The sequence below is a fragment of the Chrysochloris asiatica genome, unplaced genomic scaffold, assembly GCF_000296735.1.
Source record: "Chrysochloris asiatica unplaced genomic scaffold, ChrAsi1.0 scaffold00197, whole genome shotgun sequence".
Lineage (NCBI taxonomy): Eukaryota > Metazoa > Chordata > Mammalia > Afrosoricida > Chrysochloridae > Chrysochloris > Chrysochloris asiatica.
Window position 1 is genome coordinate 748,618 of NW_006408715.1, and position 14,576 is coordinate 763,193.

General features: G+C 44.6%; 1 protein-coding gene across 1 annotated transcript in view; it reads right to left on the minus strand.

Moving 5' to 3' along the window:
* Positions 1 to 14,576, minus strand: part of SLC4A5 (solute carrier family 4 (sodium bicarbonate cotransporter), member 5) — a 122,710-nt gene that overhangs the window by 39,789 nt on the left and 68,345 nt on the right. The window contains exons 6-11 of the mRNA XM_006872407.1: positions 11,188 to 11,283; positions 10,003 to 10,058; positions 4,864 to 5,021; positions 4,184 to 4,271; positions 1,952 to 2,106; positions 1,495 to 1,749 (exon numbers count right to left, since the gene is read on the minus strand). Of these exons, the coding sequence (XP_006872469.1) occupies positions 1,495 to 1,749; positions 1,952 to 2,106; positions 4,184 to 4,271; positions 4,864 to 5,021; positions 10,003 to 10,058; positions 11,188 to 11,283 (808 nt within the window). The remainder of the gene's footprint in view (positions 1 to 1,494; positions 1,750 to 1,951; positions 2,107 to 4,183; positions 4,272 to 4,863; positions 5,022 to 10,002; positions 10,059 to 11,187; positions 11,284 to 14,576) is intronic.

A 14,576-nucleotide genomic window follows, 5' to 3' on the forward strand; every position in this document is an offset into this window, starting at 1 on the left:
GGACTGTTTTCTCACCACTAACCCCTGTGTAGGGGCAGAGCCACTTACAGGAGCCTGCAGAGTGTGGGGTGAGGAAGAGAACTGGACCAGGAGATGGATGAGGACAAGGATCTTTTTACCAGCACATTTAGGACCAGGAATGAACTCGTTCCTTAAGGACTGAGAGTTTGTGATCAGCACTTGGAAGGCTGGTCATAGACACTGATTGGATGGGAGCTAGAAGACTTGTGGGAATATCTCTGGGTAGATCAAGCATTATGACGGGAACATAAATCCTGGGGTCTAAAAATGAAAGCACACCTCATGTTCCTGATAATGCTTGGCAAACACTGGTGTGTCCAGTTTTAGGAAACAGAGACACCCCAGAGAGCCCTGATGCATTTAGGGCAAATGTTGAACCTTATAAATGGTACCTCAGCTTTCTGGAACAACTGAGTGTGACTTTCAGGTTTAGGGACAGAGTCTATAACCCACAGTGCCTAATGCAGTGCTCAGCATGGAGCAGGCCAGACCATTCTTTCTTTTTGGAAGCTGTTCTGTGCATTGTATGTGTTTAGCAGCATCCCTGGCCTCTATCCACTAACTGCCAGAAGCATCACCACCCTCAGTTGTGACAAACAAAAATGTCTCCTGATGTTACCAAGTATCCCAGAGGTTGAAGGGTGGTGGTGGTGGTTATGTGCTGTGGAGTCGGTTCCATCTCCAGGCGACCCTGTAAAGGGTTTTCGAGGCTGTAAATCTTTATGGGAGCAGAAAGCCTCATCTTTCTCCTGCGGAACAGCTGGTAGTTTCAAACTGCTGACCTTGCGGTTCGCAGCCCAATTCATAACCACTATGCTACCAGAAGGGCGAGAGGGCCAAATCATTCCGTTTCAGAACCACTAGCATAGAGCCAACCAAGCATCTAAAACCTGACTCCTTCTAACACAGCTAAAATTTTGTTTCACAAGACCATGTTGTTTCCTATATCTAGATCAACTGGAGTTACTTGAAAAGCTGGCAAAGAAAGTCAAGCCAGAAGACTTTTTTTTGTTGTTTTTAAGGGGCATTTTGGATAGGTAACACAGGTTAAAACAAAACATTATCTAGAGAGAAGTAGTTTGGGTTTCTCCTCTCGTATGTCCAAGTCTCAGGTTTCCCTCTCTGAAGCAAATACTCTTGCAGATCCCTGAGGGGATTTGAGGGGTGTAGAGGACTCTGGTAGCATAGTGGTTAGGAGCTGGGCTGCTAACCTCAAGGTCAGCAGTTCGAAACTACCAGCCCTGTTCTGTGGGAGAAAGATGAGGCTTTCTGCTCCCATAAAGATTTACAGGCCTGGGAACTCCATGCAGGGTCACTATGAGTGGAAATCGACTCCAAGGCCACCACCACTACCACCAGAGGTAAACCGTGAGGTGGTCAGACTACAATGGAGGGAAAGGTTTCTAACAGGGTGGGTGACGAGAGACGTTTAAAGGGGCCAGCAGGGGTCACTGTCAGGCCATCGATGTGCACCTTCCTGTCCAGAGAAGCTCTTCCCCGATTTCATGCACGGCTGGCATCTCGCCATCGTCTCCGCCGTTCCCGCCACCGGTCCCGCTGCTGCCACTTCCCCCGCCGCCGCCGCCACTGTTGCCGCCGCTGCTGCCGCCGCCACCAACGCCGCCAACACCACCACCACCACTGCTGCCCCCTCCAGGCGCCCCGCCGGTGCCGCCGCCCACCGAGCCATTCATCTGGCCAAGCTCCGCCAGCGAGTACACGGATTTCCTGCCAAGAGAGGGTGGCAGGAGTGTGGGGCTCTTACCTGCCCAACAAGAATGTTGAAACAGCTTAAAGTATGCAGAAAAATGCAGAAAGTGATCTAACAACACCCACACACCCAGATTTGCTTCTGAATGTTTTTAGAGAACAGAATGAGGAAGACTTGAAATGCCCTTTATACCACCCACCCAGCCTTACAGACACACACCTCTTGTCAGCAGAGGGTACTTTCTTGGGTGGCTCAATTCGGATATTTGGGTCCCATTCTCCAGGGGGAAGGACGATGACCTCGTCCAGAAATTCATCAATTCCTGCAATCAGATCGTCCCTATTGCGTGCTTTATAGGCCACATCACTGAAGAGCTGGCAGGGAAGGGAAAGGAAAGGAGAAAAGTCAGCTCTCTTCTCTCTCTTCTCCCATCTTACCCATCTCCCGGGAACACATCACTTACCGTTTTTGTTTTAAAATTTTATTGTGAATTGGTCGAAGATTTACAGAGCAAATCATTTTTCCATTCAACAATTCTTACACATTTTCTTTCACTTCATCTATTGCAATTCCCACAATGTAATAACACTTATCCCCTTTCTCCTGGTGTTACCTGTTTCCATTTTTCCTTCTTTCCAAGCCCTTCTGAAAGTTACTCTTGTGTACGTGCTGCCATTTTTATCTCAAATGGTTGATTCTTTTAAGGTGTGCATAGCTCCCTAGTGTTATTGTTCCCTTTATAGACCTATCTATTGTTTGACAAGGTGTGGGAAAAGGGATCATAAATGTCTTCCCTTCAAAAGGTACAAAATAAGGTTGGAGCCAAAATAGAATAAGTTTGGTTCTAGCCCATTTTGAGGAAACTCCCTGTTCTTGTAATTCATGCTGCGAACCAGCCAAAACCAGCTCTTGGCACACTATTGCTTCCTGGAACAAAGACATTCCAAACTTCCTCAAGCCCTAACTCCCTCCATCCAAGCAGTTAAAATTAGCCAATCAGGTAAAGACAAGACTGTGTGGTGGAAACCCTAACAAATAGGGTGAGGCACAGCCTCAAGTTGGGGATAAAACCCAAGCGGACTGTCTGCCCGCTTGCTAGCCTGTTCCTGTCCAGTTACGCACTCTTCTGCAGAAGTAAAATTTTGCCTTGCCAAGGTAATTTAGTCTTACCGAGTAACTTTTTTGTGCAACCTCAGGGTTCATTCCTAACATAAGGCAATATACAAGAGGGGGGTGGTGGATATGTGCCGTGGAGTCGGTTCTGACTCATAGTGACCCTGTACAGGGTTTCCAAGGCTGTAAATCTTTATGGGAGCAGAAAGCCTCATCTTTCTCCTGCGGAGGAGCTGGTAGTTTCGAACTGCTGACCTTGTGGTTCGCAGCCCAATTCGTAAACAATACACTACCAGGGAGGTCAAGAGAAAAGGATCTAGGATGGTGCCTGGCTACCACTACCAACTGCTCTGAAAGGGATCACATTAGAAGGTCCTGGAGAGAGCAGGAGAATAAGTGGAACAAAACACAAAAGTACATATATATGAAGGAGCTCTGGTTGCATAGTGGTTACCAGTTAGGTTGCTAACCTTAAGGTCAGCAGTTCAAAACTACCAGATGTTCCATGGGAGAAAGATGAGGCTTTCTACTCCCATAAAGATTTACTGCTTTGGTAACCCTATACAGGGTCACTATTAGTTGGAACTGACTCCATGGCACACAACCATGTGTGTGTGTATATGTATGTATGTATGTGTGTGTGTATATATATATATATAGAGAGAGAGAGAGAGAGACTGGGCTTACTGGTCAGAATAAGACTGGAGGAATCCTTCTGATTGGGAAAGAAATTCACCCTTATGGTGCAGTGGTTGAGTGGAGGGGAATGCAATCACTGAGATGGAACTAAGTGTATGAGATGTTGAATGTAAAACTGATGATCTCTGTGAACCTCCACTCAGGTGTGCTTTCTGAACCACAGATCTCTCAGGACATGCCCATGTGTAAAGTCTTCTAAGCTCCCCAGCACACTCTATCCACAGTGTGAACACTTAGCTCCACCTACAAAGCTTCCCTTTCTGGTGTCACCTCCTGCCCTCAAAGCTCTTACAGGGAGTCTCCATGAACTACTTCCATCCAGCTTCCCCATTTCTAAGCCTTTGCCTCTGTCCCGTGTCTGGAATGCCCACTTTCTAGGCTTATGCTGTCTCTCCCTAACGCCTGCTCACCTTAACTTTACAGCCCCCTCCTCTGTGACTCCTTGGGCAGAATTAGCCCATAGCTAATTTTATGATGAGAATTCTATCTCTCCCACTTGACTGGGACTCCCAAGATGCAGCATTATTGCCGGATGTTCTCAAAAGGTATAGCCTGATGTACAACTGAGTGTGAATGAATGAATGACTGAATGCACAGTGCTTAGTCCATGAGCACACGCTTCTCCTTGTTACCACTTACGTCATCTACCATGAGGGTTGCAATGGCGCGACCAATTTCATTGTAGGATTTTGCTCTCCCAGAAGGTCCCAGCAAAATGAACAGAAATCTGCAAAGAAGAAAATGAAGATGGAGATGAAGAAGATGAAAGAGCAGGAGGCAGAAAAATAGAAGTTGTGGAGGGGAGATGACAGCAGGTACACATAAAGATTTTCTGGCATTCAACAGTATCCATTCGTCACTGGTTAGCTGACCATAGGCTTGTTCTTTCCCTCTGTTGAATGCTGTGTGAACTTTGAAACAACATCTCTTTTTTCATAACTACTGAGCTCCTCCTTAAACATTGTTCTGCTGCCTCTCTCCCCGCTGTTGGCATCCTTTCTTTTGGAATTATTTTTAAAAAATAATTTATTGTGGTAAAAATATATATGACAATACACTTACCAATCCAACAATTTTTCACACGTACAATTCAGTAGCATCGATTAAGTTCATCATGTGGCACAACCACTATCTCTTTTGTGATTATTTTCGGTAATGTTTCCAAAACTCTTTTCTAGTCAGAAGCTTCTCCTCCCCAGACAATTCTCTCATTTTCCTTCTGTGTTTTAGGGTTGTCTCTAACAGCACTGCTTGCTGACTGCCTAGACCTTCAGTTATATTCAGGTGGGCATAATGAGCTGGTTTAAATGGCTGCTCACCTGGTGGGGACAGGTACCTCGGTCACTCCTCCCAGCATGGCAGACTGGTTGAGACGCACGAAAGCGATAAATGGTTGATCCAGAAAGTCCACCTCACCCACCAGCACATTGGATGCTTCTGAGTCCTTGGGGATTTTCTTCATGAATTTGTTTTTCCGCTGGTCAGGAAGAGAGACACAAGATACCCATGGACACACCTATGCCCAGTGGTTTCACTGTCCCTCACTCCCCTTCAGAAACCTAATTTTAAAAATACTCTCACTATGCTTTCAGAGCAGTGGCAGCACTTGGGTTGTGTGGTAACTTATGATGTCACCCCCGCTCCCCAATGGATCTTCTCTCATACCAGACTGTACAGAATCCTGAGTAATGTCTATAACCAATTTAACTCATGGAACAGTATGTGATCAATATAGTTTTAAGTTGCTTAAATGAAATATTTCTTAGATTATTGGAATACTAGAAGCAAAATAATTTTGTAAAATCTTTCTATATTGAATTATAACATTATAAGTAACTGAAAGGAAGCTTTATTTTTCGCCTTTTCCTTTAGCTAATATTTCATTCTCAAATGCATATATTGCAATGTTATTGTTGTTAAGGGCCATGTTTGGACTCAAGTCGGTTTTGACTCATAGCCACCCTGTATAGGTTTCTGAGGCTGTAAATCTTTATGGGAGCAGAAAGCCTCATCTTTCTCCCAAATTATTACAATATTGTAGCTAAAATACCAGAAAATTTGACAAAATCAATGATTACAAAAACACTGACAACAAGGGAAACAATAAGGCGTGCTTATAAGCAAAGGAGCTTTTTGGTGGTTAGGCAATGAGTGACTAAGCACAAGAATGGCGGTTCAAGTCCACCCAGCTGCTCTGTGGGAGAAAGATGAGGCTGTCTGCTCTTGCAAAGATTTACAGTCTCAGAAAGACGATGGGGGCATTTCTCTTCTGTCCCATAAGGTCGCTGTGAGTCGGAATTGACTCAATGGCAGTGGGTAAGCAGGTAGTGGTGGTGATTGTAGCAAAAGCATGTTATTGTTGTTGTTAAGTGCCATGGAGTCGGTTCCGACTCATAGTGACCCTATGCATTCAAACTGACTTATCTTACAGTGCCACACCAGGACTCCAACGAATGCATGTAGTGCATTCCAGTTGTCATTGTATTGGGGCAATAATGATAGCTTCTACCAGAATGCATCTCACTGCCTTCACGTCTATTCCTACTCCTAGCGACCCTGTAGGACAGAGAACTGCCCCATAGGTTTCCAAGGCTGTCAATCTTTATGAATGTCAACTGCCTCATCTTTCACTGGTGGATTCCAATGGCCGACCTTCTGATTAGCAGCCCAGTACAGAGATTCAAGAAGTAAATTATCATATAGTTTTAGCCTTGTAGTTGTATCGATACATGCAAGCTGGGCTTATGAAAAAGATTTTCGTTGTTATAACCAACTACAGGAATCATTTTTAGAAAACAGTAAATTTTTGCTGAAACTGCACCAGTATTTTAGAGTCATTTTGATGTCACCCCTCTGACAGTGTCACTAATGCAATATGGACCCCCAGCACCCCACTAATGACACTTCTGCTCATTGGAAAATGTAACCAAATATTCTGTTTGGTAACCAAAACTCTATCCCATTCTGTGGATGAGGAGATTCCAAATTGGTTAACCACGAGAACTAATTTTAGAAGGCACCAGCAGATATGACCCCTAACACATTCCTTTATGGAAGAAAACTCTGCCCAACTAAACTGTTTAAGGGTCCGGAGATGAGAACCTGTGAGGCCTTGCCAGCATGGTACTTCAGGCCTCATTCCCTCAGCTAGTCTCCTTTGACCTAAATCAAATAAGAGTTTTTAGCATTTATACTCCAGCGGCCAAGACCTCCTCTCTGCCTCCATCTTTGGTGGCTGGAGGAAGAAGACCTGTTCTGATGGTCAGAGCAAAAATTATGGAATCACTGGGCCCGTCTCCATGTTTGCAGGAGCTCTTCAAGGAACCTCCTAAGGAAAATCATAACTTTAGAGACTTTCTTACTGAGTTCCCATGACCAGTGCCTGCTCAGGGCAGGAAAACCAAATAGGAAGAACTAGTGGGCTCTGATTTGAGAGGTACTGAAAACAATCCCTCTGAATCATTCTTACGGTCACGACATTGACCCCTTCTGGGTCATCTTTTACGGATGAAAATACCCCAGGGGTGGGCACACACAAGCTCTTTTTTAGTACTTAGCATCTTAGAATACATTCATTTATCAACTGCTTTCCCTCAGGGCAGTGAGGGACAGAGAAAATTTTGAAGGGAGATGATGGAGAAGCAGCATTTGGGGAAGGCAGGGCTCTTTGTTGTTTGTTGTTGTTAAATGCTGTGGAGTTGGTTCTGACTCATGGAGTTCCTATATAGAGTCTCCGAGGAACAACTGGGTTTAAACTGCCAACCTTATGGTTAGCAGTCAAGTGTTTACCTCACAGATCCATACCAGGACTGAATACAGGGATTAGCAAAGAGGGACAGGGCCTTGAAGGTAAAGGTAAGTGTCAAAGAGAGGTCCTGTCCAGGTCATGATTTCCCTGTCAATTCCCCTAGTCCAATTCCCACTGTGGGCACAGCAATCTGTGTTTCTCATAAACTCTGTGACAACACAGGTTCCTTGTGTCTCTTCCTGTTCCTGGGGAAGGAGATAGTTGTGGTCATGCACATGGTCATTGGGTTCTGTCCCTTTAGCCCCACAGCCGTTTCCTGATTAGACTCACACATAGAGCATGATACACATGTGAGCAAAAGCTCTGCATTTATAAGTTTTAAATCCAATCAGGAAAACAAACAAACAACTCTCCACAACTACCAGACAACCAGCAAAAGCCTCGAGGATCCAAATATAGTGAGAATAAGCAGGGGCAAGAGTTAACTGGAAGACCAGAGTCTCCATGACTCAAAAAGTCCCTTTGTCCCAGGCCTAGTCAGCTGATTGATCAGCAGTGTCGTTCAGGATGGAGGGCTCGCTGTGCCAGGGTAGTCCTCATCCCTGTGTCCCTGACCCTGAGTATCAGGCAGAGGAGGGAGTCCTGGGGAGAGGAGAAGAGGTAGATGGGACCAAGAGCTCTGAAGAACTCTGCTCTGAACACAACAATGCTTTGGGATGCCCAACTAGGGACAGAAGAGAAAAGGAATTGAAGCAGAGCCTCAGTCCTTCCTTGCAGCTATGTAGTTGGTGGGGTGGCATCCCAGAAATGGGGGCATGCTGGAGTTCTGGCCACCTTAGCCTGACCATAGCCTGGACCTGGGCTTGGCTGACCAAGACCCCTCTGACCTCACTTCCTGAACCCATGGGAACAGTTAAGTTGTCTGAATCTACACTCTGCTCACTGGGAGTCCACCAGCCAAGGACCAGCATGGAGTACCTTTGTGAAAACCAAAGATGAAGAAAACGCCTACAAAGAGAACACCTCTGGGCTTATATATGAAAAGTGTTGTTGTTGCTGTTAAGTGCCAATGGATTGGTTCAGCCTTATAGCAAGTCTGTATCGGGTTTCTGAGGAATGGCTGGTGAGTTCGAACCTCTGACCTTGCAGTCCAGTGCATCATCCTGCAGCACCACACCAAGATTCCATCACACACCAGGAGGAGTGATATTGGACTATTAACCACAGATGCTGTAAATATGAAGACAAATAGCTTTGGGCAGACAGACACTGGAATCAGGTGCTGGGCTCAAAGCCCTAACTCCAGGACGCATTGCCTGTTAATCATGATAGTTGTCATCACTCACATGTCTACGACAATAGGTTGTGAAAAGCTTTCACTAGGCAGTGGTTTCTTACTGGGGTTCCATTGTCTGTATATATGACTGCAATAAAGTGGTGCTTCTTTCTATAATATTCCAGGGGAAACAAAAAAAAAAAAAGGGAAACTAACCTAGTTACTGTCTAGTTGATTCCAATTTATGGCATAACCCTATGTGTTCAGGGTAGAACTGTGCTCCATAGAGTTTTCAAGGCTATGACTTTTCAGATCACCAGGCCTTTCTTCCAATATTCCAGAATACCTGTGCCTAAACGACTCCCAAATCAAGGGCTCTTGATTTCATGGGTTCATACCATGGGTCTACACTTTTTCAGTTATAGGAACTCAGGCATGTTACTTAACTGCTTTAAGCCTCAATGTTCTCCTCAAGTAAGATGGATATAATACTAGGACAGTAACATTCAGCAGCACCATGCATGCAGTGTGTGGACCTTAAATGGTGCTTGATGTTTTCATGATCACCGTACTGCTCTCTAACACTGACCGGAACTTGTGCTTTGTACCAAACTTGGGCATACCTTGAAGGCCTGGCAGTCACCAAGCCCTGATGGCTCCTCCCCAAGTTTCAGGTTTCCTTTGGCACCTTTTGTCCTCACAGAAAAGGGGACCAGGAAACCATCTGACCTTGAGGAGGACAGGGCCGGAACCAAGTGGTCTCCTCTGGACTTTCTCAGGGGGACTACTCAAGGGACTCTTGGGCTGTGGGCTTTAGAACTTGGGCTCATCCTATTTATAGAATTCTGATTTCATTCAAGGGGTTCACCAACCTGGTGGGAGCCAAGAAGTTTCCCTACACTACCCGAAGAAGTGGGAGTCCTGGTGTGGTCTTGTGGGTTGATGCTCTGGACTGCAAGTTGGTGTGAACTGCAAGGTCAGTGGGTCAAGCTTACCAGTCACTCCTTGGAAACCTATACATGGTTGCTATGGGTTGGAACCAACTTAATGGCACTAAATAGCAACAATTACACCCTAAAAAGAAACACAATTGGGCAGACTTCACAGGAAGGCTCCACTGCCATTTCTCTGCCAGCCTAAATCCCAGCCCATCTTTAAAAGTGCTTCCGGGACTTGGGGAGGTGAGCAGGTAAGCTTATGTAAGCTTCCAACAAATTCCAAGCTTAGTAACAGCTGGCTTCTCATTTAATCATTCTTCTCTGTCCCTTGTGCTTTATTGAGGAAGCCCAGACCCCAACAGAGTCCCTTCTGGGATGCCTGCTCCTTTGTAGGAGTAGAATTCTGCCTGTAATGACTCCCTGCCTTTGACACCAAAGGCCCCTTTCCAGACCCAGCCCTGGCCTCCAGTGTAGCCCAGTGCCAGGGTTTTATTACTTGGTCTGTGTTTGGTGTACGAGAAATGTCATTCATGCTTCTGCTCTGGGCGTGACCTAGAAGAGAAGGGAAAGAAAATCCATCAGGGGAATCCAGGCTGTTGGTCCCTACATAGGCCTCTCCTATTGCCATGACCAATACAAGCCCCCTTGAGCAAGCATCTTCTCCTTTCCTGCCCTTCAATGCCAATTTTCTTGGAAGACTGGGCAGACTTGATGTTCTATTTCCTCCTCCTCACTCCTCAGTCTGTTGCAATCTGCTTCTTCTAGTCTCCACTTCTGCTCAGTCCTCACTGAGCCTTCCTGGGTGGGGTCTGTGGGCCTGGCCATCACAGTGAGGGGTGCATACTAGAGCCCATTCCACACAAAACTGTAATCATTTATTCCCTTGAGAAGGAGACTGTGCCTGTTTTAGACATCCCCAGCACTGAGCAGTGCCGCGCACAGAGGCGACTTCGGAAACCTCACTGTGTTGCTACTAGACTATGTGGACCACATGAGCCAGGTCATTCCTCACAGAGAAAGATGGGGCCCTCAGCTGCTCTTGGCGTTTCAAGTACTTAATGGAAAATGCTCATTCACACTGCTTCCTCTTTTACTCTTCACTTCCAAGGTCTCGCTTTTCATTGACTCATAACTCACCAGTTTATCCCACACTGCCTGAAAAGCTGAGTTGACCACCTTTTGCCTCATAAGCCTCTGGGCCCTTGCCTCGCACATAAGGAGTGTACATCTGTCAGCATTTCATCTTAATGACGATACACACTGATATTGCTTTCTGGAAGGTTCTCTGTCTCCTGGGGGAAAGGACCTATCCCATTTTTACTTTCATTTCTAGGAAGATTTTTCATCAAAAAACAAGGGTAACAATCAGTTTAGTGAAAACAAAGATACTGACCAAGATACAAATGACTGTAATATAGGATTGGGTATTGAGTCTGTGTTTCTCAGAGTCACTATTTAGAAGATTACAATAACACACCAGGCTCTGAAGGCAACACAGCTTCAGAGTAAAAATCTGACTTCTCTGGATGCCCATTCTGAGAATTCTGGACAGATCCTGGACCTTGATATTGTCTATGAAAATGTTTACATTCCCCAGCTGTCAATGCCAGGAAGCGGATGTCACTCAGGACACAGATAGTCTTACACAGACTCCACCTCTAAGGGCAGAGGCCACACTCACACAGGCGTCCATAGTTTGCACTCTCTCGCATCCTCAGGTCTTCAGTGGAACGGTGCAGACTTGTGCCAGCTGTGGGACTCCGGGCAGGGCTGCGATCTGGGAGGAGAAGCAGAAAACACTTAGTTTGGGCATCCTTTCTGGTGTAGAGCAACCTCTCCAATCAGCACGGTGAAAGTTTAAAATCATTTGAACTAAAGTAGGCTGCAGGATGCATCTCTTACCTTTCTAGGAAGAAAGGAGTTTTTAAATGTCTGCCTTGAGCATTAGTTGCTTTGAATCTTTTCAAGACTGAATTCTTTTCTGCTTTGAATTTTTTATTGAAAACATGTACTTTCAGTAATGGAAGGCATTTTGAATGAAATGGAAAAAAATTTTTTTGAGGTAATACAAATGTTGGTTCAAGTAGCAGGGCGTGTATGTCCTGAGTGGTCTCTGATGCTGGGATAGGAGAGATTAAGACCTGTTTCTTCAGATTTATGCAGTTACATATGTTCCCACCAGAAGGCAGCATGTACTACAAGTGGGATAGCTTCTTAGGTGCCAAAGAGTCAGTACCGACTCATGGCGACCTTATGCACTGCCCAATCCTGGGCCAATCTCACTACTGTTGCCACGCTTGAGCCCATTGATGCTGCCACTTTACCAATCCATCTCGCTGGGGGTCTTCCTCTTTTTCTCTGACCCTTCACCTTTACCAAACATGATATCCTTCTCCAAGGACTGGTCCCTCCTGACAATATGTCCAAAGTATGAGAGACGAAGTTTGGCCATCCTGGAAGGGGTACTCTGGCTGCACTTCTTCCAAAATGGATCTATTGGTTCTTTTGGCAGCCCACGGCACTTTCAATATTCTCCTCTAACACCATAACTCAAAAGCATCAATTCTTCTACAGTCTTCCTTATTCACTGTCCAGCTTTCACATGCATATGAGGTTATTGAAAATACCATGGTTTGGGTCAGGCTTCAATCTTTTCTCCATTGATAAGAAAGTTGTTTATTGGTCCAGTGGTGAGGATTTTTATTTTCTTTACGTTGAGATGCAATCCATACTGAAGGCCACTAAACTGAGACAGAAATTGTAGATGCATCATGGGTCACAAAAGGATTAGAACTATTTATAAGGGATCAAAGTGACAACAGCAACTTGGAAGGTTAGGTAGAAACCTTAGTGGGAAGTGAACTCTTGCTAATGGGGGAGGAGCTACTCATAAAGAAAGACTGTAATCCATATGTCACTGAATTGTACATGTAGAAATAGTTGAATTGGTGGTGTATGTTTTGCTCAACAGCAACAACAAAATAAAATTTTAAGAATAAATAATAATAAATATTTTTCTAGAAAAAGGTAAAAGGTTTGTTTTTGAAAACAAGTTGATAATCTGAATAAGATTACAGAGAAAATATCTGTACTGTTGAAAGAGATTGATATATAATTTATTAAAAAGGTAGTAACAGAGAAAAGATTGAAGTTGTCAAGGACTTCATTCTTCTTGGATCAACTGTCAACACTCACAGAAAAACCTAATGTTCTCCCATGTAAACTATCACATAATTCACAATAAAACATTTAAGAAAAAAAAACACTCACAGAAGCAGCAGTCAACAACATTTTAGGTAGCCAATGTCTTAGTTGCCCATCCCTATCTACCCTGTGTACAGAGATAGCTTGATGTGAAGACTCCTTCCCTCTCTGTTGGTATTTAGAGTAACTACCACTCAGAGTATAGGTCAGGTTCATCAAATTGTAGCCATTTACCCTTCTTTTTGTTACCAAAAAAAAAGAAAAATTTTTTGTTTTGTTTTGTAATCTTCCTCTGGTTGAGTTCTGATTATCAAGCCATCGAGGCTAGGTCAAAAGGGTACTGTCTGCAAGTTTGGGTGTTCTTGTGCATCTCCCCTCATTTCACATCAGCTGGATGCTTCACTCTCAGCTCTAGCCCTCTGTGGCTTTGTCCTTGTCCATGAGCTCAACTGTCCTCTGGTCTCACCACACTTTGGACCAACCAGCCCTTCCTCTTCTCTCTCTCATCTGCAAGTCAATGGACTGTGGTTGAACTCAGCCCATTTCTTCAATGATGCCTTTCCCCCTCGTCCACTCACCAGTAGACCAATGAGGTCACCAGCAAGCTTACATGCTTGTTTGTGTATTCCCTTTGAGTTTCAGTCTTAGAGAGGAGTTTGTCCTGAAGCCACTTGATTGCTTGCCTTGATGTCTTCCTGGCAAACAGCTTGCTTATTCTTGTAGTAGCCAGTCATGCTGACATTTTTGTTTTGTGTTTTCCCTGATGGTCTTTCTTTGAGCATGTATCTTCTGTCACTGTAGCTGTTTCCAGGCTGGTCTGCTTATCCTTTCTAGTGGGAATGTCCCACTTCATAACGTTCTGGATGGGACTCAGGATTCCATCTAAGGTCCCATACTCTGTAAAGGCTTTGCAAGAGGCCTATGTCACTGGGCAAGTTGTAGAATCCCTTTTAGGTATTCCAATCAGTTATAGACTGAAGACGGGCTTACAAGTTTTCTCTAATCATGTTTCCCTACATTCCTTTCTATCCCACTCAAGTGTCTATTTTACAATAGTTGTTGTTAAGTGCCATCGAGTTGGTTCCAACCCATAGCGACCCTGTAGAGGGTTTCCAAGGCTGTAAATCTTCATGGGAGCAGAAAGCCTCATCTTTCTCCTGCAGAGCAGCTGGTAGTTTCGAACTGCTGACCTTATGCTTTGCAGCCTGATTCGTAACCACTACGTTACCAGAGCTCCTTAGGCAAGGGAAACTAATATTTATAAGACAGTCAAGCATTTTAGTATTATTTCCCCTCTTCAAGCTATACCTAGATCCTGGTATCCCAGAGCCTTGTTATTCCAAGGTTGAGCATGCATCACTATTTACCTCTGTCCCACCTAGGACAATTAAACTTGTCTCAATGTTCCCCTATCTATCTTGTACTTCCGCCTCCTCCAGCTTCTTGTATTGCCCTCCCCAACACCTGAACTAAACCCCCCACCCCAACCCCACCATTGTGGTTACCTTAAATTCCATTAATTCTTCCCTCCATTTAAAACAGTTTATTCTATCCTGTAATCTAACTGACCTTCCCACCACCTGGATCTCTGTTCCTCTGTTTATCTTCTTTCACATTGCAATTGTTTTGATCATAGACTGACCTCCCAGATCCTCTGTTCTTATCATTTTATTCTGTTCTTGACTCTTACATTTGTTGACTGAGTTTAGGGTGATGCTGCCATGTACGTCATTCTATAGTTGTCTGTTCTTGTTGGTTCTCAGTCCATAGAACTTCCTTTAGGATGTTTTTCATAGCAGGGTTGGCTTTGGCAAAATCCCTTAGCTTCTGTTTATCCTGGAATGTTTTGATTACACCATCATATTT